The sequence below is a fragment of the Phoenix dactylifera genome, chromosome 3, assembly GCF_051530095.1.
Source record: "Phoenix dactylifera cultivar Ajwa chromosome 3, Ajwa_hap1_PhDact_Kaust_v1.1, whole genome shotgun sequence".
Classification (NCBI taxonomy): Eukaryota; Viridiplantae; Streptophyta; class Magnoliopsida; order Arecales; family Arecaceae; genus Phoenix; species Phoenix dactylifera.
In genome coordinates this window covers 48,513,517-48,540,485 of record NC_143192.1, presented here as the reverse complement: position 1 = coordinate 48,540,485, position 26,969 = coordinate 48,513,517, and the positions used below count along the sequence as shown (strand labels likewise).

Here is a 26,969-nt window from a genome sequence, read left to right as displayed (position 1 = left end):
CAGCCACCAGGGCCTCTAGCTGGGTGTTCTCTCCAGAGGGAGGCCTGGACTTGAGAGTCCTGACCTCGAAAGGGAAGTCCGCTTTTAGGAGGCTCCGGTTGAACTAGGGCCGGAGGGGGCGGTACCGTCGGGGCGCCCCTAGGTTGCAAGCCTTGGACAACGGTAGCCAAGGCCTGCACCTGTTGCACCAGGGCATGAAACTGCTCCGGTCGAACTTGAGGCGCTGACTCGGCCGGAGGTGGTGAGTTTCGAATGGAACGTTCTGGACTTGGTGGAGGACGTCGGGAGGCGTTGGAAGCCCCTTTGCTTCTTAGCTTCATGGCAGCGAACTCGGTCCCTTCCTCTAGCGCCAACTGTTGCTGGAAATTGGACCCGGGGGCCGTCACGAAGCCAGGGGAAGGAGGGGCTCCGCCGCAGGGACGGTGGATGACCGTGCGCCGGCTGGTGGCGTCCTCCTGGAGGGGTGCAAGTCCGCCGTAGGAGCGGTGGTCGATGGCGTGCCGGCGGGTGGCGTCCTCCTGGGAGGCGTAAGTCCTGCAAGAAAATCGGTGGCCGGGCTCCCCGGCGCCGGCCCTCCGATGCTTAAGTCAGAGGGGGGCTTAACTTTGAAAAAGAGAGAGGGATTGTATGTAGAAGTCCGAAAAAATCTCCTTGGGAGGAAGAGGCCTCTTTCCTTTTAGAGGGAGAAGCTCCCCTTTTATAGGGAGAGTGGCAGGGTTACCTGTGATGTGACTGGGCGAATTAATGGGTTACCGTCACTGTCAGGGAGCTGTCACGATTGATCGGACCCGTTGGGGTGGTTGAACCGCCGGCCGTGGTGGGCCTGGGGTCCGTAGATGACAAGTGCATTGATTGCTGAGTGAACCGGTGGTCAGAAAGAGCCATACGCTTTGATGGTTCAGTGATCCGGAGATCATCTTGAGCCGTGTTCATTTAATGACTGAGTGCATCGGAGGCCTGAGGGTGTGCCGAATGCCTGCGGAGATCTTGTGCCTTAATGACTTGGGAATGGTGGCAGATTGAAGTGGAGTCATATATTTAGTTGTCAGATCCTTTGGAGGGTTAGGCGGAGATTGGATATTTGGCTAAGGCATGGGCTCGGCGGGGTTGCCTTTCTGGTCGGCGCTCTCTGGTCTCGGCCTTCTGGCCTCGGCTCTCTGGTCTCGGCTCTCTGGTCTCGGCCTTCTGTGCTCGGCCTTAGTCATATATTTAGTTGTCAGATCCTTTGGAGGGTTAGGCGGAGATTGGATATTTGGCTAAGGCATGGGCTCGGCGGGGTTGCCTTTCTGGTCGGCGCTCTCTGGTCTCGGCCTTCTGGCCTTGGCTCTCTAGTCTCGGCTCTCTGGTCTCGGCCTTCTGTGCTCGGCCTTCTGTGCTCGGCCTTCTGTGCTGGGCAGCCTTCTGTGCTCGGCCTTCTGTGCTCGGCAGCCTTCTGTGCTCGGCCTTCTGTGCTCGGCTCGGCCTATGAACTCGATCACTTAGATGAGCTCGAGAGCGGAAGAGCTCGATCACTTGGATGAGCTCGAGAGCGGAAGAGCCCGATCACTTGATGAGCTCGAGAGCGGAAGAGCCCGATCACTTGGATGAGCTCGAGAGCGGAAGAGCCCGATCACTTGATGAGCTCGAGAGCGGAAGAGCCCGATCACTTGGATGAGCTCGAGAGCGGACGGATTTGGGTGCTATAATTGCATTTGTGGGGTGGTCCATTTTTCCACCAACACCATTGATCTAGTCAAGCGAGGTTTTCCAGAACACATTTTTAGTGTTTCCTTATAAGTTAAACTGCATCCTTAACCTTGATCTTTTTAAGGCCACACTGCATATGTCTATAGTCTAAAGTCTAAACCAAGGTCCGCCGTACCGGTACCGGTCGGCGTACCGGTGGCGGCCCGGACCGGTACGAAACCGGTCCGAACCGGTCCCGTACCGGTTCTTCAACAATAAACTACCGGTACTGGATTTCACGCTGATCCGGTACCGGTCCCAGGCCGGACCGGTACGTACCGGCCCGTACCGGCCGGTACGGACCGGTACGGCAGATCATGGTCTAAACCATTGTTGGCCATACAACTCTGAGCCAACAATTCTAGGCATACTGAACTGACGAGGGACCGGGACGCCTTGTCAACCTGGGAAATAGGCCAAACCCCCCTCCTCCCCCTTGTACTACATCTTTGGTAAGCATCCCCCTCTCCCTTCCCCCCCTCTCTCTCTCGCTCTGCTAGGATTAGGGTTAGGGTTTTTCGTGGCCCTCTGGCTTCCTCCCTCCCCCTCTTTCTCTCACTCTACTAGGGTTAGGATTAGGGTTTAACCCTCGACCCTCCTTTCCTGCCTCTCTCTCTCTCTCTCTCTCTCTCTCTCTCTCTCTCTTTCTCCATTTCTTTCCCTCTTCCCCACCCTCTCCCTGTTTTTGGTATGCTCCAATTCAGCACGGTACGGACCTATACCATACTGAACTAGTCCTGGCTACGACCTCCGGTACTGGTTCGGCTACTCTAAACAATCCTGAATTGTCCATGGCCTACTCTCACATTCTTCTGTGCACTCAATGTGATATTCCTTGTAATGTAGCCGCATTGCTCTAGACATGATTCCTTTTATGCAGGTTATAAGGGCATTTCTTCTTTATGTAAGTGCCCAGCATGATTTGTTGGTACTGAAGGTAACATATCTAATTAATGTTTAAGATCAGAGTGGACAGCTTATCCGTTTCTCTTGTTGAAGTTTGTGGTTCAGTCAACTTTATGGTGTAGTTGGTTATGGTGACATCCAAATGAACCTATGTAGCATTACTCTCAAATGATTGTGTTAACTCTTCTATCGATGGTTTGGTTTTCTTGTTTATACTTTTTACAGCGCAATGCCTTTTCATCGAGCCTCTTTCAATTAGTCATGTATCAGTGGTCATTTTGTTTTTTGATATGTACATAATGTATCTAGATGCTGTGTTAAAGTTCTGTCTTCTTTGTTTCTGTGAACAGGTTTTGTCAATGAGGGCTGTTGCCTGTGTCTCATCATGGTGTAATCAGCTAATTAAAGATCGTTCCCTTGATTCTGCATTTACTTTCTTGTGGGATTTCTCTTGGAAAGTTATTAAGTCTCCTGCATATGATTCCGAGGCATGTTCAAGTGCATATGAAACATTTGTTCAATATCAACATATAATTATCATTTTGATTTCTCCCCCTTCTCTTGGATAATGTGTTAGCTGATAATAGTGATCTTTAATTTTTCACTTTGTCCCAGAGTGGAGCAGAAATTCGTTTAGCAGCATATGAAGCATTAGCATGTGTCTTGAAAGCATTGTCTACCTATTTTAATACTTCGTGTTTAGATTTTGTTATGGCATATAATGAATCACATTTTTCAAGTGAGGAAGTCAAACCTTTGTTAGATCTTCTGGTTCTTTGCTTCTTGCACAATATCAATGATCTGCTTGCTATTGGAGTTTTGGCACGAAGTCGACGAGCAGTTCTAATGAACTGGAAGGTGAAAATGTTCTATAATAGTTTGTTTTTTTGATCTCCATTTAGAAGCATGTTTTGCTTAGATCTTGTCCAATCATTTAGAAAAACATGTGCTGTATGTTACATGGAAGTTAACATGCTATTGATTTTGCTAGTGGCATTGTCTAGATTCTCTGCTGTCCGTTCCTTACATAGTCACTGAAAAGGGAGTTTATCTAAAGGATGCATATCCTTTATTTTCAGTTTCAACTCTCCGAAGTATTTTTTTTGATATTGTTGAAAGGTAATGAATCCACTATGCTGTTTAAAATATTTCTGCAAATTGTTATTCTTATGTGTAAATTATCAGATATAATTGCAAAGATCCTGAGAAGTTAAGATTGGAATATTTTCTTTTGCATGATGTCACATTGCTCTATTTCTCATACAAGACGAAATGCATGTAATCTTCTATGTACCATGCGGTCACCAAAAGTTAACTTAATAATGCAAAATTCAATCAGAACTTATGTCTAGCTTAAGCTGGACGACACGTAGACATCTCTAGAAGAGTCTTCTAGCTGAAAGTCCGATTGTTGTGGATTGAAATAGGAAGTAATAGATGGGATAGGCAGCTAGAAGAAGGACATGAACCTAAAGGGATCATGGGTATTGTTATAAGCATTATACCAGTTTTTTTTTTTTGAGTTTGAACACTGGTTTAAAAATGTATTTTATGTTGTGGGCCTAATTTCTAGATTAAATTCTACTCAGACAAGTTTGACAAGGAAGCCTAGGTAGTAATTTAGTTGAGCATGTGGAATCTGAATTGGCTGGATTGCTAAAATCTTAAATGACTGGATTGGGTCATACAAGGATTGCATGTTTTGGCGTTTTGATCCATATGTGATGCATATGTTCTAGATATATCAAAACCCTTGATCCATATGTGATGCATTTATATTTCGGTCGAAAAGAATAAACATGTGCTTCAGTTAAACAGAATAAACTTGTGCTTCGATTATTTTCTTATGGACCCTACCCAGCCCGATAATCCAATTAGGGCTTCACTTGTCAGTCATGTACCTTAAAAAATAAAAGTGAAATAGGGCCAAGGAGAGGATCTATTTGGTTGGGCATCTAAATATGGTGAGAAAGATAGCAGAGAAAATTAAAGTGGAAGAAAATATGATAAATCCTAAAGATGCTTTCTGCTCCACTTTCCTCTTTAACTATTTTCTTTTTTGCTTTCTCTTAACCATGAACTGCATGACCTTCCTAATCATTCAAACCAAGCCTTTGCTAGCCCATGGCCCATTATACTACCACCCCTATTTCAGGGGCATAATACTTGATTTAATTGTCTTTGTTTTGGGAACCGGATAGACCTGACCTGTTTATAATTGGGTTCATTTGATATAATCCAACATATTTATTTTGTGTCGGCTCGGATGGGTTGGTGGGTCTGGGTTAGAAATTGCCCACTCTAGCTCGTATTGACCAGTTGTTTGGTTGATTTTTTATAAGTTTATCTTCTCCAAATTTTGATTCTATTGCATCTGCTTCCAAATTTGGTTGCACGATATACCTTGGTAGCAACATATCCTGAACATCTCCATTTTTCCTGTTCACAATCATTACTACATCTAAACATGATCTTTACTTAGCTCAATAGTAGCTTCTTGGATAACTTGAGTAGCTTCTTGGATAACATGAAGCATAAAGAAAGGAGTCCCGAGTATTTTTGTAAGTAGCCATCCACGGTTTTCACTATTAATATTTTGATAGCTATGTTACTTGTGCGCTCCTTTTAAGTTGTTTGGAAGTGTCAATACTTTTGGACACCTGGACATGACATGACACTACACGGCTCGACACTCCAATTTGAAGTTTCCTGTTTTTGTCAACAAGAAGTTCTGATGCTTGGCACCTTTTTTGGAGTGTAATGTAGGGGTACTCGTAGTTTTAAGTTTTGGACACTTTTAGTAAATATGTATCCTTAAATTTTTCTAGACACTTTAACAAAGGTGTCCTCGAGTTCTTCTAGACATTGCAAGCGAAGTGTCCTAACATTTTAATTTAAATTTACCAAGATTATATAGACACTTTAAGTGGAATATCATTATATTTTATATATAAATATGTTATAGTTAGCTATGAATTTAAGTATCTCGACACATCTTAAGTAAATGCAGCAAATAAATTAAATAACTTGCAAACTCATGGCTATTCCATTAATATATTTGTTAAATAGCATCTACTAATTTCAAAGTTTGCTATTTTTGTATCAGACCCTGTACCAGTACCATTCTATTATATTGTCGATACACAGTACAATACGGACAAGGTGTACAAGTGTTGGTTTGATACGAGATTGCGTATTGGTTTGGTATCGGTACGATATGATACCAACCAATATGGTAAACCTCAACTAATTCTAAGTTCTTTTTTTTTGAATAAGCATTAAAATCAAGATATGCCGAACCGGTGCCGGTAGGCGTACCGGTTTGGTACTGGTCGAATCGGTATTGAACCGGCAACAGCGCGGGCGCGCTGTGGACAAAATGCCACTCTGTGGCATTTAAAAAATTGCCACAGAGTGGCATTAAAAAAATTGCCACAGAGTGGCATTAAAAAAAAGTGCCATAGAGTGGCATTAAAAGAAAATGCCACAGAGCCATTTATCCGAAGCGTCCGGTTCGCACCGGTACAAAGCGGTACCGGACTTGTATCGGTCCGGTTCGCACCGGTACGCCCTCCATATCGCTCAGTTCCGGCCCCATAGAGACCGAAACCGTTTTCCATTGTCGTACCATATCGGTCAGGGACCGGACCCTACACGCCGGTTTGCACACCATGATTAAAACTAATGATTTCTGAATCGAGCCGAATCGGCCGGTTCAGCCCGAACCGAGCCGGCCCGGTCTCTGACCGGGTTCGCTCTCCATTGGAAAACGGTTCTGGCCTTGTTGGGGCCGGAACCTGATTGGATGTGGCCAAAACCGGTTGGAACTGACCGAAAATTAACAAAATCAGATGGTTCTGTCCGGTTTGAATCGGTATCGAACTGTACCGATCGCCGATCGGTACGGATCTCGATACCGGATTGATCGGTACGGGTCTCGTTACTGGTTCGACGATTGACTAAAACACACAAACACACTACATAGATGTCCATATGTATGTACACAAGGACACGCGTATGTATGGATGCCATGTCCCTATGCCTAGATCTTTGGAGGATGTCATGTCTGATGCTTGAGGACACTTAGACACATGGCATCCAAGTGTCAGATAATACTGTTTGATAGACCTTTCTCTAGGTGGCAGGTAGTTAGCTTACTGGTAGCATTTGTTTCGTCATTACAGGAGGCAGGTGAGTGACAGTATCCTTACTGAAAATTCAATTTGCTTAACATAAATTCAATTTATCCACCATAAATTCAGACTTAAACATTCAGACTTAAACAGGCAAATTCAATTTGCTTAACCATAAATTCCATTGGTATTATGCTGCTTATTATGGATCTATCCTACTAAATCACTCGTTCACTTGTTAACATTTATCCACCATCTCGTAGTTTTGTCTGCTTCATGTTAGAGCCTCTACTATCAAATATGAGAAGAAAAAGTTATCCTTCCAATACAATCCTCTTACCTTAGAGGTGGAATGTGTGGAAATGACATAGCTAGGTCTTCTAGGAATGGTTAATCAGATGATGCATACACTCTTTAACATGCTTGCCTAAAAAACATATCTGTTCTTGCGGACTATATGCTCTAAAATTTACAGAATTAAAAAACTAAGCAAATACCCCACCTTATTAGTAGTGCCCGTGGTATGCTGAACCGGCCTGTACCAGCCGGTTTAGCACGTACCGTATCGGTCCGGTTCAGTCGTGGAAACCGGTGCAAGGCCCGTAGATGCCGAACCCAGCCAGAGCTGGAGAAGAAGAAGAGAAGGAGAGAGCGAGCGGGAGAGGGAGGGAGGGAGGAGAGGCTTCCGCTGCCTGCGGAGGGCCGACGGGGGGCGGCGGAGCCCGCGGGGGCAAGCGATTTGCCGATTTCACTTAAAAATTTCTAATTTCTTTTTGCGGCTGCGGCCTCGGCCTCCGCTGCGCCTCCTCAGCCTTTACCGACCCCCTGTGGCCCTCCGTGGGCTCCCACCCTCCCTCCCCTGCTCACTCTCTCTTTCTCTTCTTCCCCGGCTTCGGCTGGGCGCACCCGTTTCCGCGAGGAAGAGCTGGCTGGCTCCCGGTATCGAGCTGGAACCATACCGGTCTGGTAGGCAACTGGTACATCTATCGGTACCGGTACGACGTACCTTGGTAGTGCCTGTAACCAACGAGGGAAACAAGTTAATGTTGGTTCTTCAATATAATGTTTAACCTTACTATGGATGTTCTTATATTTTTTTTTTCCATATTGAATTTAAATTTGCATGAAAAATTATGACCTTTTAGGTGGCAACTGAAGGTATAGTTTGAATGCATTTTCATGTTCCATGTTTAAATTAATGCTACTCGTAAAAAAATATCTGCTGCTTTTCAGTTTTGCAATTCTTATATTTAGTGAAGAACTAATTCGCTGAATCATTGTTATTTTATTTGCATTTTCAGCCTTGAGAATGCTGGTGAAAGTTCTGTATTGTCCATGTTGAGATCTGTAAGGTTGGTTTTGGGGCTTTTATGCTGTGGTAGAATATCTTCAGTATTTTCTTCGTGTTCTGGAGTTACTTGTCAGGTTTATTTCGTATCTCTTCCTTCTAAATTATGCACCAGATTATTCACATACGTCATGGGGTTTTGCAAGTTGTGTAGTGTGTACTAGTGAACGCTACAAAGAAGATAATCTTCTACGGAGCATAATATTTTTTTGCACACATTTAGAATAAACTATACTTCTCATATACATACACTGTTTTAAATATAATAGTATAAGGTATATGCATGTATACTCCACAACTATACACTGAATTCCTTTTAAAACTTTTGATGAATCATTACTTGAGTTTTGTCCCAACAAAACTGTAGTCTTAATGAAGTTATGGAGGGATGAGGGTAGAAAAAGCATGATGCCTAAATAGCAACTGTATTGGTGTGTGAAACAATATCTTTATTTGCAGTCATTTAGGAGCATGAATTTAAGGGTCGGTTGACATGGCACAGCATGAAACAATACTTAGTGGACCATTGCCACACCAGCAAATGATATTGTCACAGTACCGGCCACGTGCAGTACTTGGCATGCGACATGTTGACTGGTCCAGTTTATGCCTAACACTGACACTGCTTGGCATGTCATGGTATTTACTGCATTAGTAGTAGAGTGGCATGTCACTGGCACGCAATACTTCAATTCTTGTAATTATGTGGTTTCTTCAAGGAAAATGCAGAAAACACTTGTAGGAGATTGTTCAGTAGGATGACTAATATAATCCTTCCTATTTGAGGCATATATGCCCAACTAGGAGGGAGGCAACAATAGAAGTGAATGAATAGTGGTGCCATATGTATGGGATGATGTGAGGCATCAGTTACATGATGGTTGGAGCAATGTTTTGTAAATTGTGAGGCAGAGTTGTGCAGCTAGAGGTGTGTTCATGGCTGGCCTCTAGGATGGTGCTAAGAGAAAAAGGACATCAAGAATTACCTGTATATGTTGGAATAGGGATGCATAAAGCAGCCTTTGAAAAACAAACATAGTGAACAAAAGAATCTTCTATAATTAACATCAAAATATTAAAGTCTTGTCCCTTATTTTTTGGATTTTCTGAAGCTGCATCTAGAAGCAACCGACGATTCTGTAGTTGCAGGACATAAATTTTAAAAAATAGCCCACTTTACTGTTGTAACTATAATGCTTAGAGCAAGGTCAGCGGAAACGATACTAAGCACCATACTGGTTTCTCGGCGGCATGAGTCGGTACGGATCGTGTTGGGCCTTTACCGATGGAGGAGACAACACGTAGACCGTGGGAGAGAGGAAAAGAGAGAGAGAAGGGGGAGAGAGGGATGGAGAAGGAGGGAGCCCGATGGAGGGCTGGCGGAGGCCGGCCTCAGTCGCGGAAAGCGAGGCCGCGACCACTTTTTTGTTTTAAACGAAATAGGGGTCCGATTGCAGCCTTAAAAAAATTCGCGATTTATAAGTGAAGTCGGTAAATTAAACTTGCTGACTTCACTTAAAAGTCGTGAAATTAAACTTGCCGACTTCACTTATAAATCACGAAATTTTTTAAGGCAACGGCTGGACCCCTGTTTCGTTCGAAATAGGGGAAGTAGCTGTGGCCTTGCTTCTCGCAGCCTCCGCTGGCCGTCCGCCGATGTCCCGCCCTCTCCCTCTCCCTCTCCCTCCCTCCCCCGCTTGCTCTGTCTTCCCTTCTCCTTCTCCGCTCCGGCAACATGTTTCGTTTCCGTTGCCGGAACCATATTGGTGAGCTATTGGTATAGCTCAGGACGGTCGGAACCGTCCGGTTCGGGATGGTTCTGCCTACCCTGGCTTAGAGCATGTTTGTTAATCCAGGTACCAGTCATCAATGCCTCCCATGCACTTCTATATCTTTTTCAAGCTTTCTATCATCATCTCCACACATTCTTTCATTTAGTTTTTAAATGAAGGGCTCCCTAGACTGTATGGGGAAACCTGGATCGTATTAGCATTCACCATGGTACTGAGTCTACTGACACTTATGAAAATTGTATTTAATATATGTCAAACTGGCACTTACAATGGACAACATGTTGGCACACTCTCATCCATCCCCTTTTCTTCTCTGAAGTTTATCTGATGGTGGTTTGCTTCATTTCTCTTGCTTTTATCAGCCACCATAAAGTCTAGAGAAACAAATGTGCCCATTGGCACTTTGCATGAGACCTCAAGCCTCAATAATGGTATGCCATACCGTACTAAACTTGGCAGTATGGAGCATACCATACAGTACTAGTTCAGTACTGGTATACGGTATGGGGGGCATATCGACTTTCGGTATGCCAAATCGGCCTTGTACCATACCGTACTGATATAGTGATAGAGTGGCACCAGTACGGGGCCCGGTACTAAAACAGCATACCTTGCTCGATACTACTAGTAATGAAGCAATGTGGTCTTAATAACTTGTGATGGCAAGATATTCTTTCACATAATCATACTGTCTGATAGTCATTTCATTAATTATATAGTCTTATTAACTTGTCTAAATATAGGAAGAAGCGAATGGGGGTATTTGTTGATAACTAATTTTGATGGTTGGTTATCAAGAGGTGTGGTGATTTTTTTTTTAATTAGATAAGAGAATGAAACTGTTAGATCGGGAGAAAGAAGGTGCCTGGTCAAATCTGTGGTGCAGGGACAAATTCCCAATCTCTTTAACGTACTCCACTAACATACATGGATATCCACCAGTTTTAAGAGAAATGAGAAAATTAAAAAAACTATATCATTTATCACTATCTTCTCTCTTGCGTATGGTCTCCCTCCTACAAATTTTGTCCATAATGTCTGTGAACCTTAGGAACCTACACTAATGCTAAGTATTAGTTTTTAATTGATTTAATCGTAGCTCTTGAACCATATAGACAGAAGTGTTGTGAAGTGAATTATCTCAAATCTCGCCATAGTACAATTATGATATCATAATTTGATGTATATGTTCCTTTGATGCAAGTTGTGCATCCCAAAGTTGTATCTCATTGAGGCACCCAGATTTATACATTTATTATAACAAAGATGGGGCTCCCATATCTCTGTCACAGCAATTGAAATTTACATATTAATGAAGTACAAAAATGAGCAAACCTATTAATAATTAAATTCTAAATCTAAGAACTAATTTCTATTTAATCATGTCAAGAGAAGGAAAAAAAGGCACTTAGAAGAAGGTGAAAAGTGGAAGAAGAAAAACAATGGTAAAAGGAAATAACTTAAGTAAACATAATGGTTCGAAGTGTCCAAATCCTTAGCTGGTCTTGGAACAATGTTATAGGGAGGCATGGATACCTTTTTGTACCATTCCTGAAGTGTCCTCGCAGTCTAAAGCATATGCTTTACTGCCACCACATCCATCTCTCCTAACATTTGCTTTCTTTGTGCTTCACTTATATGATGTGCATCTACTTGGCCTATAGGAGTCAATACTCCATAAACTGAGTTTATGTTATTACTTGATATATATTTAATCCTTCGGATGCTCTATAAATCATGTATCTGTATTCTATCCATGTTATCACCTGCATTTTAACAGCTGCAAGTTTAAGGCAAAGAATCATATGCTACCATAGGTAGGATATTAACCTGTGAATGAAGAACCCTTTTTCTGCAATATTTTATGCTTTCGTTCAATGCTCTTTGTGCTTGTTGTTTTCATATATTCGTTAGCCGTATGCAACTTCTAAAACTTCACAACCTTCAAATTATTTTTGTACTTTTTGGTGCAGATGATGCTGCAATTGGTACAGTCTTCTTGGGTATTACACCTTAGCTGCAATAAGCGCAGGGTTGCACCTATTGCCGCACTTTTATCTGCAGTCTTGCACCGGTCGGTGTTTGGTGACTTGAGCATGCATGAGATGAATGGCAGCAAACCAGGTCCCTTAAAGTGGGTCAGTATTTATTTGTTTTAAAAACTGTTTGACAAGTTCAAGATAGACATAGTGCTTTCTATCTGTTTATATGTTCCACCAATCTTAGAAGGTAAGAGTTTAATGATCTGGTTTTGTGTCAGAAGCCACAGTGTTATCAACCTGTTTTGAAAACTATTCATATATTTCATCAATCTCCGAAGGTAAGAGTTCACTGAGCCAATTTGTGTCAGAACCAGGAATTCTAAAGAAAGTGTAGAGTTGCTGGTTTGGAATAGCTCCATGCATCTGCAATGATTTAGGCTATTAAGATGTGCCATGCAAGAAGCTGTTGTTCTATATTACTTCAAATTATATTTGGTATTTCACCATATTTGTAGTGTTCAACAAATATTTTGCACTGAGAAACAGTTGGTGTAGGTGCAGCTGCTGGTAAGCTAAATGGTATTTTGAAACTTTGGCTATGAAGATTCAGTGTCTGCAATTCAGTATGAGGTTTAGCAAGTTGTAAGAAAGGGTCTACAGGGCAAGTAAAATATGCAAAGTGCAAAGTAGTCTGACGATGTGTGCACCTGTAGCTGCTCTTCAGACAAAGTTTCCATTGAAAAATGCTCTTCAGACAAAGTTGTAATCATTTGAAAAAACTTCCAGCACCATAAATAACAAGCTTTATTCAGCTTCTATTGGCACAGAAAACAGAGATTCTCTTTTTAAAAACAATTTATTTCTGAACAAACCTTGCATATGCTCTATAAATTTCAGAAACATAAAGTCATGGGCTTTATTCTTGCACAATATTGTGAAGTGCAGTACCTATTCATAGAAATGTTTCATATAGGAAGCATGCTATGACAAGGCGGTTTGATGGGAAAGGAGATTTTGTAAGATGCTATGAATGTAAAGAGTAGAAAACTAGAAATATTATGAACAAAAAGATATAATATAACAAAAGATAAGGAAAGAATCGTTCTATAAGGCCAAGCAATTGTAGAATAATGATTCCTAGAACCATGGCCTGATGTTTTGCTCACCCTGCTTTTCTCTGCATCAAGTTGGATCCTTGTACCTTGAAAGCCATGCATGCTTGTGTTTTATCCTTGTATTCAGGAAATTGACCTAGAACCAATTTAATTTAGCTCACAGATATGGACTATTTCTTGATCACTTGAATCTATCCATTTGAGTTCATTATTCAATGTTCTCTTAAGTTTAAGTGCCTTAAGTATCCATTTCATATATTATGGTAATATCTGATGATTCTGATCCATATAATGGTCTGAACACTAATTGTCAGTTTTGCAATTACCTTTCCTCTTCCCATCCAAAAGTTAATTCTATCATCTCCATGCTTCTTAAAAAATTGGAGCAATTTGTTTTAAATCAATTGAATACCATGGTGGGCAAACCTCAAAGGCTCTGAAGATGTTTAATGTTGCTCATGAATATTCATTTAGATCCTGTAGGTCCCCTATAATTGATTCAGTATTTCATGCAATAATGCCTGTTGTCCCATGCTCAGGCAGGCCCCTATGATTACACATGAACCCGCCTCCCCTTCCTCCCTGCCTATCCATTTTTCTAATGTTTGACATCCTATAAGATATTCTGTACTAGATATGGTTAAGGATTAGTTTGGTTGAAACTTGAAACCAACAGCCCTGAGAGATGTTGTTTGCTGCCCCTCTCAGTGGAACATGCCTCAAAAAGTTGAGAGAAACTCACCATCTAGACTATGATGGCTGATAGTGGGTCTCGACTCTTGTCCACTGTTGAGATTCTAGAGTTGAAAGGAACCAGGAATGAGGAATACTGATTCCCAGCAACTTAGTATAACATTATCCACTTAAGACTTTGATTGAACATTGAAGTGTATTTTTATCTTTCTTTTCCCCCTTAATCTGACATTCCGGGCTTTCATTTTTTTCCTTCATATTTTTAGTTGTTACCAACTTGAGAGTATTGTCTGATTTGTCCCTAAACTTAGAGCTATGCTGTCCAGAAACAGATTTTAAGATGCCACTCTTTTTAAGATGCTGTCCAGCAAAAGGCTCTATCTATGTACAGGCCTATTGTGTCTAGTTTTTTAATTCAGTTATGATAAATTTTTCATGGGTGGGCTTTGAATTTTTTTTTTTCTTGTATGCAGTCTGTCTTTCTTCACAAGTTGGTAAGTCTAAACAATAAATTTTTCAAGTGGGTTGCCTCTAAAGGCTTAATCTTTGAGGAGGGAGAGAAGAATGCACCGAACATTACTACTTCTTGGTGTGCCATGTTTCCTGGATATCCTTGACTTTTGTCTCTCTTTACTGTTCTCTTAGAGCTCATGAGGTGAGAGAGAAAGGTCCTGTCAGTCTTCTGTTGCAACCTAAATCATGTCGCAATGCCTTAATTTGCTTGTACCCAATCCATGGCCACTGCCTAGCCATTTGTGTCATAGAAATCTGAGGTTTCATATCTTTGGCGAGCTACTTGGGCACCTGCTAGCATCTAGCATACATGAGTAGGATATCCATACCTTGATAACCTGTCTTTTGGAATTTTGCCAAACTCGCGTTCCCATACTTGCTTTCTTAGGCACTTTTTAACCTTAAATTGTTCTTAAAGCTTCACTTTGCATTCCTGCATTAAAATCTGCTTCCACATCTGTGCTTTTAAAACTGGTAAGAGAAGGTTACAAACTGTAGTTCAATTTATATTGTTGATTTCATAAAGGAGAAAATCAGAAGAAAATACTATATGTCATCATTGCAATAAACTTTAGATTATTGGAAGTAAAACAAGATAATGATAGATCACCACTTGATGAAACAATTGTGATATTAAGAACTAGAAAACTAACTTGGATTCTGGCTTGATGAACAACTGATTATTGTTGGTGCATCATTCTGGCTTGTGAGAGCCTGACCAATTCCATAAAAAAAATTATGTTTAAGCAAGTTTTTAAGAACTGACACCAATACCTATATTGGCACATTGCCTGTATGTGCGTGCCAAGTGTTGGTATAATATGCTGGTCTTATACCTAATGTGAGTATGGGGAGCATACTCAGTTCCTATAGACTTCCCATGGTATGCTTAGTACAGATGGTACTTAAAATCTTGATCAGTTTAAGTGTCTTGGAGGAAGTTAGGATGCATTATGGTTCCTTGGAATCATCTACTTGTTTTTTGAAGAGCAAATTTGTCTTGTGAAATTATTATACTAGCAAAGTTTTGAGATATTGGTGTTTCATATATTTAAGTTGCTTCTTCATTTCTGGACCTTGTCTCATCTTACATTTTCCTGCTATCTATCTTAGCTAGGCCTTCTATTATTGCAGAAGGATTTTAAGGAAGTTTGTAATCATTTTTTCTTGTAGTTCATAGAAAAGCTTCTTGATGAAGGCACGAAAAGTCCTCGCACTATTCGACTTGCGGCTTTGCACTTGACTGGGTTATGGCTCTTGTATCCTAGAATAATCAAATATTACATAAAAGAGTTGAAGTTGCTAACCCTATATGGCTCTGGTAGATTCATCCTCTTCCATTATTTTGTTGTCTTTATGAATTAATTTCATTGGATGTCATTATAACAATTGCTTTATTCCTTTGTTACTAATTTGTTTTTTTGTTTTGGGGGGCGGGGATAGTGGCTTTCGATGAGGATTTTGAAGCTGAATTTTCTGAAAATCATGAAGCAAGAATTGAAGTTTCATTGTTAGCTCAAAGCCCAGATTGTGAGTTCACAGAGGTAATCCAAAATGCACCACCATTATTAATTGTGGTTGCATCATAATTGTATTAATAAATTACATCATAATTATATTAATTGATTAAAAGTTATGCCTTTGTTTATTAATGATTACTGAACTGATGTCCTCCCACTTGTCTTCTAAATTAAGTGCATGTCTGGATATTCCTACAGAATTGGGCTGAAAATCATGTAGGAATCAGGTCGATTGGTCCATATGTCTTGCATTGTCTAAGAGCTTGCCCAAATCCAACCCAGATTCTAGCCTTTAGGCTGCAAGAAGAAAAAAAAGGCCCATAGTGGTTTTTTTTCTTCCCACAGGATTTCGCTTGAGTGGTATTTGGTTAATACAGGGCCATGCTTAAATGAACGGCCCAATCCATGAATCCTAGAGAATTTTCAGCCCAATTCTGTAGGAATATCCAAACAGGCCCTCAATGTTTTTATATCCAGATGCTTGTAATATCTCATATACCTTTATATAAATGGTTGAAGTTACTGAAACAAATACATGCATTGGTGTGGTATGGTATCCAAGTTGGAAATAGGCTTGGGTTGGCTCCAAGCTTGTCAGGTTGGGTGAGTTTTGGGTTGGGCATTGGGTTCAGCTTAAAATAGTTGGGGTTGGGCTTGGGCTTGATATCCAAGGATAGAAAAATTTTAGGCCAAGTTTGGGTCTTGCCTTGGCCTGGCCTTAGCCCAACCTCAGCTTGAAACCTGAGGCCAAGCCTCCCTGTTCCTTATCTTAATCCCACCCTACCCACCCTTCCCCAACTGCCCCATTCCTCATCTCAATTGTACACCCCCTTCCCTCCTTTTCTCTATTCCCACCATCCCTCTCTCTGCTCGTCTTGACAGCTCCCCCTCCCCTCCTTGTCTAAAATCCCTCCCTTCCCGTTCCACATTCCTGATACCCCTCCATCTCGACCCCCCTACTCCCGCTTCCCCTCTACCTCACCCTCCGTTACCTCCATTGTTGGCAGCACCTTTGCCATGCCCAATCCTAGCTGCTTCACTGTTGTTCCTAAGCACAACCTCCACACCACTCCTTCCTCTTCCTCTCCATCTCCCTCTAGCCTTTTCTCATGCCCCCTCTCCCTCCCTTTCTCTCCTCTTCCTCTCCAATCTTAGCATACATCAATAGGCCATTTGACCGAATCTTAGCCCCAAGCTGGAGGGGTGGAAGGGGGTTTATGGTGGTAGGGGGCTGGATTCCCTTTTTCTTTCTTTCCTTCTCCAGGTCTAGCAAGATGGAGCTCCATATGGGTCAGGTTGGCACGGGCTTCATTAGGGTCGGGGTCGCTTATGTTTGGGTTTGCGTTGAGCAAGAGGATGGCCCAGCTTGGCTCGGCTTGTTTCTAGTCTTAATGGCATCACATTGACACACAGTAAGCCTGTTAGTGCCACCACGAACAAAACCAATAAGAGATGATTTATAATTTGGTGGGAAGGGTTGGGACTAAGGGGCATATTTATATTGGTTCCTTATTAGGTATGGTATGGCTAGTACAGAACCATATGCACTAGTATTTAGGTTTGTAGAAAATATAACTAATAGACTGATGGCTGTTGAACTTATTTTAGATGACGGCATTATTGATGAAATTAATACTTTTGCACCCCAAGTAGGATTGAAGAGGACAAAGAGACAATTTTGATAGGAGTTGGAAGGAATAGTATAAGGAATTCCAAAGAGAGAAGATTTTATAGGTGGTACTTTAGATGGTCATATTGGGTGTTTTGAGTGATGTGTGACGGTCAACAATGGACATGGGCTTGGTGACAGGGATGCAGTGGTCATATAATATTTTAGTCTGCAATGGCCTCTATCAATTACGCTTGTTCGTTATTTGCAGTACGACTCTCTAATATAGTAGTTCTATTTGTTCTATTTGTCTTATTACCCTATAACATAACTACGTACTATGGCCATCAATTTTGTACCATGACATTTAGTGCAACTTTCCATGTCACCTTTGTTTTTAGAGATGGATGTTACAACTTTTTTTTTCATTCATATGTCTATGATTTCAAGCTTATTGAATAAGCTAGTTAAATATTTGGCTTGTTGCTAGTTGAATTTCTAGTTGGAGGGTGATGCACGTGCCACCAACTTTTAAAGTGGTTCCTCTAATTTATTCTTGCAGCAATATCCTCATTCAGATACTCTCAAAAATAAAATTTTCTTTTCCTGGTACCATGTCTGAAGTTTCGCCCGTAACAAACATGACATGGATGATTTGGTTTTGGCCAAATTTAATTGAAAAATAGGGCCAGTTATGAAGTTTTGACCAGAACTAACTATATAACCAAATTCAACATATTATAAGCTATCTATACCAATTTATTTGCCATTCCTTCATTGAGGAAGCATTTTGTCCTGATTAAATGGAATATGCATTTTCAGAAGATTTGAATGCCATGCAACATGGAATTTGCTAGTTCTCAGAAGATCTGAAAGCCATGTAACATTATGTTCCAGAGAGACTTAAAAAGTAAATTCATTTACATATGGCCTACTATCGCAGAATTCAAATCTCATAGCATTTTGTTTATCATATGTTCGGTTGCCATCAGATAGTCAAATGATTACACTCTAAACAAGATTTTTTAGCATTATATTTTTTAAAACTACTTTATTTGACTCAGTTTGAAACCATTGAAACGAAGCACTCATATATTGCAATGGAAATAATATACTTTAAAATGATCTCTAATACATTTCCTTGTCATATTTTATTTTTCTTTGTTTTTATTATTGTTTCTATTTCTATTTTTTTTTCTTGGTTTTTATTGTTTTCAGGGGAAAAGTTGAAACTGGAGCTGAAATTATCAGCACCAAGTCTTTTGAACCTTACTTGTTACTATGATCTTTTGCTGTCGTTATAACTGTCGCAAAAGGGTCGATGTCTCGTGAATACTGGTCCTGTACTGGCCGATATGTGCCATAGATGCCATGAGCCTATTCAATCGGGGACAGTACATATTGCTATTGGGTGAACTGCTTTATATCGAAGCATAGCACCCCTATATCATCACATATCATCCATACTGCTTAGTTTCTGTTTTTCCTTATTCATGCCATGGTGTACCATATCACGGATTGTACCATACAGGCCGAACGTTAATATTGTATCAGTCCTTGAGATTTGAATCCCTGCTCTCACACTTAATCATTTATTATGATCTATATCAAATAAGCTTTTCAGCCGACCTAGTTATATGGCTTCCTTTGGTTCCTTGTATTTTTCACATTTTTGATATTTTCATCCCATGTCATATCTCAATGAATTAGGACCTGAAGGAGTTCATTAGATATGATATTCCATGCTTTTGCAGCTTCCTGCTGGTTTGCTTGCTATAGCATTTTATATCTTGACTTCCAAATTACATTTGCTACTGTTCTGTAAAATCTTTTTTTTTATGCCTTTCTGATATGTTAAGATATATTGGCTATTTATTATCTGGTGTTGCACTCTTTCAGTTGTTTGTCAATACAGAGATGTACGCTCGTGTATCTGTTGCTGTTTTGTTCTACAAACTAGCAAATTTAGCTGACAGGAGAGGTGAACTGGAGAATCAAGATACTTTGGCTGCACTTCGATGTGGAAAAGCATTTCTACTAGAGCTTCTTGATTCTGTGGTATGCGCTTATAATACTGAAGTATAGGGAACAGGTTGTACTATAGAAGCCTCTTTAAGTTAATAAGCTTTATGGTCCCTTGATATTTATGGGCATGGACTGAACATCTTATGTTCTGTTTGACATCCTGGGAAATAGAATTGCTTTATTGTTGGCAGGCTTGGTGATAACTGCATGCGGAATCGTATTTTTTTTTTTATAAATTTTGCATTTTCTTTTTTGTACACTTCATATACAGTAAAAAGCACCTTTGATCATCCATAGATTTCCAGGAATGGTCCTATTTTTTTTGATAAATTAGTATATGTATGGCAGATCATTTTAAAACACCGATATTTCTTTTGCTACGGATTGAAGTATCTATGCCACATTATGATCTTGATCTAATTTTCATCTATGAAACTGAAAAAAAAGCGATAATCGCGCACTGCATGTCCATTAGACTTACATCTGTTGGTCTTAAAATGACTCAAGCAGGACCAAGTCTTCGCTTGTTATCCCTGCTTTTTATGTGCAAATGCGTAAAAATTCTCTTGTTAGCCACAATACAATATTAAACTTACAAATTTCCACAAAGATTAAAGAAATACATCAACAGATTGCTGCATTCAAACGCGTATACATGTATCCTATGGTCTACATAGATTGACTAAAAGATGCATGGCCATCCTTTTTGTGGTGATACATTTTTCTTCACTAAAATTGGTTATAAGGTTATGTAACCTTTCCTTGTGGGATAACACTAAAGCAACAAGAGTCCAAGCACCTTATTTATAGCAAATTCCATCACTTTCAAGTTCCTAAAGTCGGCTACCTTTTTGCTTGGCAAACTAGAGATTAGGCTTGAATTAGTCCTTGTAATTATATGTGTCACGCCCCCGGCCCGAGATCGCGAGCCGGGGGTCCGCGCCAACCGCCGCACACCCGTAGGGAACTCTCCCCACGAGCATGCAAGGCATCTAAACCAAAACACCTCAATTATGTAATTCTAAATTAATTCAACTGAAATAAATGCAATCTTATTCCATTGACTGACATAAATTATAAAGTCTCACAATTCTAAATACGCAGCGGAACAATAAAGATGGAACATTAAATTAAATAAAAACCTAATCTAAGATAACTTGAGCCATAATTCTTTTATTCGCACTCCCATATTGTAAAACCCCGGATCGAGCTAATTCTTCGGATCTGTAAAAACAGTAAGAAATCGTATAATGAGCTAGACAGCCCAGTAAGTAATAAACACCTTAACTAGTCAATTCATATACTAACATAAAATATGAATACAAATTACGATGAATCAACATAATAACATATTCAATTCCTTTTCAAGCACAAATTCATTAAAATTCGTATTTTTCAAATATTCATATACATAATCATAAATCTGATTCGAAACAAATCACATTCATCTCATCAGCCTTTAGCTACGACCACACTTATACCCTGTGGCTAGGCCAGAAACAGAACCGCACTTATACCCTGCGGAGTGGGCCAGAATACCGCACTTATACCCTGCGGAGTGGGCCAGAATACCACACTTATACCCTGTGGTGGGGCCAGAATTGCCAATGCATAACCCCCTATTGGCAGGGTCCAGAACATAGCCAGGCTGAGAGTTCTAAATCTGATGCACATCAAAATTCTTGTGGTAACATAATACATGTATCATAATCCGATCTAAATATGCTTATACGATGCAAGAACAGTAAATATAGCAATAATCTGAAAAATATTATTCCAGTTCACATATTCATTTTTCATTCAAATCATCATCTCGTAAAATTCATAAATCAAATATAAATTCATTAACAATTTATTCGATGCAAAAATAATATTATATAAATGAAGAGTCTAGAGAAGGCAGTTCATTACTTACATCGAACGCGATCCACAACAAATCCAATTAATCTCACAAATCCCTCGCAGAACCTAATATCCAAAAATCATATTTTTCTTTTAAAATTCATCACAATATATATAAAACTTAAATTTTAACATTCTCCCAGGGCCGACCCTGCAGAAGTGTCTAGCCCCCTCCGGGTTCGGGTTCGGGTTCATACCCATAAACCATCCTCTCCCTTTATTTATTTAATTATTTTTTTTTCTTTTCTTTTTCTTGCTTTTTCTTTTCTTTTCTTTTCTTTTCTTTTTCTTTTCTTTTCTTTCCTTCCCTTCCCTTTTCTTTTTTTTTTTTTTCTTTTCTTCTCTTCTCCAGAACCTTCTCCCGACTTCTTTCTTCCTTCCCCTCTTTCTTTCTTCTTTCTATTTTTTTTTTCTTCCTCCTCCTCCTCTTCTCCCGACTTCTTCTCCTCCCCCCTTTCTTTCTTCTTCTTCTTCTCCCACAAAGGGAGGTCGGCGAGCTCGAGAGACGTCAAGACGAGGCCGGCGGCGCCCGCGGCGGCCGGCTCTCTCCTTCCCACGGAGGAGGTATGCGCACGGGAGAAGAGGAAAAGCCCACAGCAGTCGGCCTTCTCCTTCTTCCCTCTCTTCTCCTTTCTTTCTTTCTTTCTTTCTCTCTTTCTCCTTCCACTATTCCTTCTCTGTTTTCACTGAACAGAGAAGAGGAACAAGGGAAGGTGGTGCTCGCCGGTCCTCAAGGTGGCCGCCACTGAGGGCCGGCGACGCCTGTGGCCGAAGGCATGCCGACTGCCACAGGTGCCTTCCCCTCCTTTTCCTTCTCTCTTCTTCTTCTTCTTCTTTTTCTTCTTTTATCAAATGGTATAACAAAGCGGTGAAGCTAGAATCCTTACCTCAGCCCCGGCGAAGATCCGGCGGCTCCCTTCCGGCGGCAAACAGAGGAAGAATATCACCCGAAAAAGAAATCCGGCACCGACGGCTCCCTCCCTCTCTCTCTCCCTCTCTCTCCCTCTTGGGCGGCTGCACAAGGAAGAAGAGAGGACTCGGGTGGCCTCAAAGAGAAGGAGAAGAAGCCCTAAAAACAGGGCTTCCTCCTTCTTCGGGATGGATCCTTCCATCCCGGTGCCTCACGTGCAACGCACGTGAGGCCGAAACCTGGGACTGGGCCGGTCAAATGGACCGGGCCCAGTTCCGGGGTCTCACATCCTTCCTCCCTTAAAAGAAATTTCGTCCACGAAATTTTCGTACATGCAATTCAAGAGTAGAAAATACTTCTTTCAAATCAAGTCATAACAGTCTTCAAATCAAAGTCGTCTTGTCTGACCAATGTCAAATAATTCCATTCACCACACTTCCTCTGCACACACTGGTTTAAACCTCAACATACCCATGTCAAGTCTAGATTTTTTTTTTTCCTAGAATTACTTGCTTATTGGTACATTCATTATTATGTCTTAATCCGTGTGAACACTTTCGAAATTTAAAAGTTCATATTCTTCTTTTGACAACTAATCAAAAATGTTATGTAACTATTTAATCTTTTCTAGTAGTATAATGAGTTATCTAACAAAGAGTAGTGGGTATGGTTAGACAATAAATAGAAATAAATATTGGGACTAGATTAATACCTGTCGTCAACACATCAGAAACCAGAATGGTTGTTACAATCATCATAAACTAACGTCCCAATGTCCCTAGTGTCTACCCACCTACACTCATGTCATGTCAGAGTTTTTTTTTTTTTTTCTTAAAATTTATCCATTCATGCTCTGATACCATAAAAGTTGTCACGCCCCCGGCCCGAGATCGCGAGCCGGGGGTCCGCGCCAACCGCCGCACACCCGTAGGGAACTCTCCCCACGAGCATGCAAGGCATCTAAACCAAAACACCTCAATTATGTAATTCTAAATTAATTCAACTGAAATAAATGCAATCTTATTCCATTGACTGACATAAATTATAAAGTCTCACAATTCTAAATACGCAGCGGAACAATAAAGATGGAACATTAAATTAAATAAAAACCTAATCTAAGATAACTTGAGCCATAATTCTTTTATTCGCACTCCCATATTGTAAAACCCCGGATCGAGCTAATTCTTCGGATCTGTAAAAACAGTAAGAAATCGTATAATGAGCTAGACAGCCCAGTAAGTAATAAACACCTTAACTAGTCAATTCATATACTAACATAAAATATGAATACAAATTACGATGAATCAACATAATAACATATTCAATTCCTTTTCAAGCACAAATTCATTAAAATTCGTATTTTTCAAATATTCATATACATAATCATAAATCTGATTCGAAACAAATCACATTCATCTCATCAGCCTTTAGCTACGACCACACTTATACCCTGTGGCTAGGCCAGAAACAGAACCGCACTTATACCCTGCGGAGTGGGCCAGAATACCGCACTTATATCCTGCGGAGTGGGCCAGAATACCACACTTATACCCTGTGGTGGGGCCAGAATTGCCAATGCATAACCCCCTATTGGCAGGGTTCAGAACATAGCCAGGCTGAGAGTTCTAAATCTGATGCACATCAAAATTCTTGTGGTAACATAATACATGTATCATAATCCGATCTAAATATGCTTATACGATGCAAGAACAGTAAATATAGCAATAATCTGAAAAATATTATTCCAGTTCACATATTCATTTTTCATTCAAATCATCATCTCGTAAAATTCATAAATCAAATATAAATTCATTAACAATTTATTCGATGCAAAAATAATATTATATAAATGAAGAGTCTAGAGAAGGCAGTTCATTACTTACATCGAACGCGATCCACAACAAATCCAATTAATCTCACAAATCCCTCGCATAACCTAATATTCAAAAATCATATTTTTCTTTTAAAATTCATCACAATATATATAAAACTTAAATTTTAACATTCTCCCAGGGCCGACCCTGCAGAAGTGTCTAGCCCCCTCCGGGTTCGGGTTCGGGTTCATACCCATAAACCATCCTCTCCATTTATTTATTTAATTATTTTTTTTTCTTTTCTTTTTCTTGCTTTTTCTTTTCTTTTCTTTTCTTTTCTTTTTCTTTTCTTTTCTTTCCTTCCCTTCCCTTTTCTTTTTTTTTTTTTCTTTTCTTCTCTTCTCCAGAACCTTCTCCCGACTTCTTTCTTCCTTCCCCTCTTTCTTTCTTCTTTCTATTTTTTTTTTCTTCCTCCTCCTCCTCTTCTCCCGACTTCTTCTCCTCCCCCCTTTCTTTCTTCTTCTTCTTCTCCCGCAAAGGGAGGTCGGCGAGCTCGAGAGACGTCAAGACGAGGCCGGCGGCGCCCGCGGCGGCCGGCTCTCTCCTTCCCACGGAGGAGGTATGCGCACGGGAGAAGAGGAAAAGCCCACAGCAGTCGGCCTTCTCCTTCTTCCCTCTCTTCTCCTTTCTTTCTTTCTTTCTTTCTCTCTTTCTCCTTCCACTATTCCTTCTCTGTTTTCACTGAACAGAGAAGAGGAACAAGGGAAGGTGGTGCTCACCGGTCCTCAAGGTGGCCGCCACTGAGGGCCGGCGACGCCTGTGGCCGAAGGCATGCCGACTGCCACAGGTGCCTTCCCCTCCTTTTCCTTCTCTCTTCTTCTTCTTTTTCTTCTTTTATCAAATGGTATAACAAAGCGGTGAAGCTAGAATCCTTACCTCAGCCCCGGCGAAGATCCGGCGGCTCCCTTCCGGCGGCAAACAGAGGAAGAATATCACCCGAAAAAGAAATCCGGCACCGACGGCTCCCTCCCTCTCTCTCTCCCTCTCTCTCCCTCTTGGGCGGCTGCACAAGGAAGAAGAGAGGACTCGGGTGGCCTCAAAGAGAAGGAGAAGAAGCCCTAAAAACAGGGCTTCCTCCTTCTTCGGGATGGATCCTTCCATCCCGGTGCCTCACGTGCAACCACGTGAGGCCGAAACCTGGGACTGGGCCGGTCAAATGGACCGGGCCCAGTTCCGGGGTCTCACAATATGCTTCCGTCTTATCTCTCATATAACATAGTGAGTTAGTCAAATGAGAGCTTGGCATAATTTATAACTGATGATATATGGAGAAAGTAACAATAGTTTATTTGCTTCATAAACAAAAGACACATTGTTTACATTTAAGATACATTTATTCAGCAATGATAAAATTTGGTTAAATTCATACATATGTAAGTATAAATACATTCATAAATGGGGAATCCATGCAGCATGATCTATGTCATTAGAGGTACCTAAAAACCAAAATCATATGTTATGGAGGCCTCCTAACCATGGATCAAGTGGACAACAAATAGATTATAACAAGTGTTATTGTGCTAAGCCTAAGCTATGTGGTAAGGTAAACCCTTAAACTAACCCCTGTGCTTCTAGGGTAGTGGATTAGTGATAACAGTGTGATGGGTCAGTTAAGGCTTGGTTTCAGTGATTAGGAAAGCCATGTACTTCATAGCTAAGAAAAAGAACAAAAAATATTGACGAAAAAAGTGGAACGAGCAATTTGTTTAGGATTTATCATGTTCTTCTCCATTTTTATTTTCTCTTCCTCTCTTTCACTTTATCTGAATGTTGACCTTACTCCATTTTTATGATCGACAAGTGAACCCTTAGTTGGGTTTTCAGGTCAAGTATGGATCCATATAAAAACAGATTGGTCGGTTATGACTTTATTCATTTCAACTCAATTATAGATGGGGCAGGTAGTGGATGTGGGTTTTTTTTTAAAAAATTTGACCAGAATTTGCCCTGAACAAAACTGGACTTGGCCTGACTTATCAGCATGCCTGTTTGGATTCCTCTGAAATGTAAACTGGGGGAAAACCTGGGGATTAAGTGTTAACTGATATCTCTTATAAGTATTCTTCAACAATCAAATGCAACTTGTATTTTTCATGGATTCAAATGCCAATAGGAATGGCACGGGTTGGCAAAACAGATAGTGTGCCAATGCCAGGTCAGCGCACCATTGCCCTGTGATAGTTCAACCGTTGGTATTTTTTAAATCCATTATTTGTTACAAAGTACCGGTGTATTCAAAAACCTTGGACTTGTTTTGAGAAATTTAATTCAAAGCTTTTGTTGACTTGTTAAATCATGTAATGATGGACCTGGGATTCAATGTCTAACATTTGTCTTTCTATGTTTACAACAAGGTTAATGATAAAGATCTTGCAAAGGAACTTTATAAAAAATATAGTGGTGTGAGTATTCTTTCTTATCTGCTTTTGGGTTTTAAATAACCCTATCATTTTAATGGTCAAAGCATGAGGTATCACAATATGACATAGTTCTTTTTTATCAGATCCATAGGCGCAAAGTTCGTGCTTGGCAAATGATATGCATACTGTCACACTTTGTTGAGGAGGATATAGTAGAAGAAGTCACATCTAACTTACATATTTGCCTATGTGTAAGTACATCTTCATTCTTTTTATGTAGCAGACATCAAGTTAATTTTTTTTAATGGTCCATTGCACTGTGTTGTAGGGCTTGATGTGTAATGTTTCACTTAGTTTCTGAATGTTTATTGATGAATTATTAATGTGGTGAATGGAATTCTTCTGAACTTGTGAAATTTTGACTCCATACAAAGTTTAATGTTGGTGCGGGAAAAATTAATTTTCCTTGTTTTTGTTGTATATGTGGATTTATTTTTAGGGTTAGTTTTAGAGAATCCCAAAAGTCTTAGAATTCATTGTTTATTGTGACAGTTAAAAGTC

The 26,969-nt window shown here is 40.5% G+C and overlaps 1 protein-coding gene across 3 annotated transcripts in view; it reads left to right on the top strand.

The window, feature by feature from the left end:
• The window catches only part of LOC103710780 (tRNA/rRNA methyltransferase (SpoU) family protein), a 60,123-nt gene that overhangs the window by 19,342 nt on the left and 13,812 nt on the right, over positions 1–26,969 (top strand). For all 3 annotated transcript variants that reach the window (XR_015976544.2, XM_039119581.3, XM_088718771.2), the window contains 10 exons: positions 2,982–3,119; positions 3,247–3,489; positions 3,623–3,750; positions 8,066–8,189; positions 11,879–12,043; positions 15,382–15,529; positions 15,652–15,752; positions 19,237–19,395; positions 26,403–26,450; positions 26,552–26,659. Coding sequence is in view for 2 of the 3 variants with exons in the window: in XM_039119581.3 (XP_038975509.3) it covers positions 2,982–3,119; positions 3,247–3,489; positions 3,623–3,750; positions 8,066–8,189; positions 11,879–12,043; positions 15,382–15,529; positions 15,652–15,752; positions 19,237–19,395; positions 26,403–26,450; positions 26,552–26,659 (1,362 nt within the window). In the remaining variant the exon portion in view is untranslated. The remainder of the gene's footprint in view (positions 1–2,981; positions 3,120–3,246; positions 3,490–3,622; positions 3,751–8,065; positions 8,190–11,878; positions 12,044–15,381; positions 15,530–15,651; positions 15,753–19,236; positions 19,396–26,402; positions 26,451–26,551; positions 26,660–26,969) is intronic.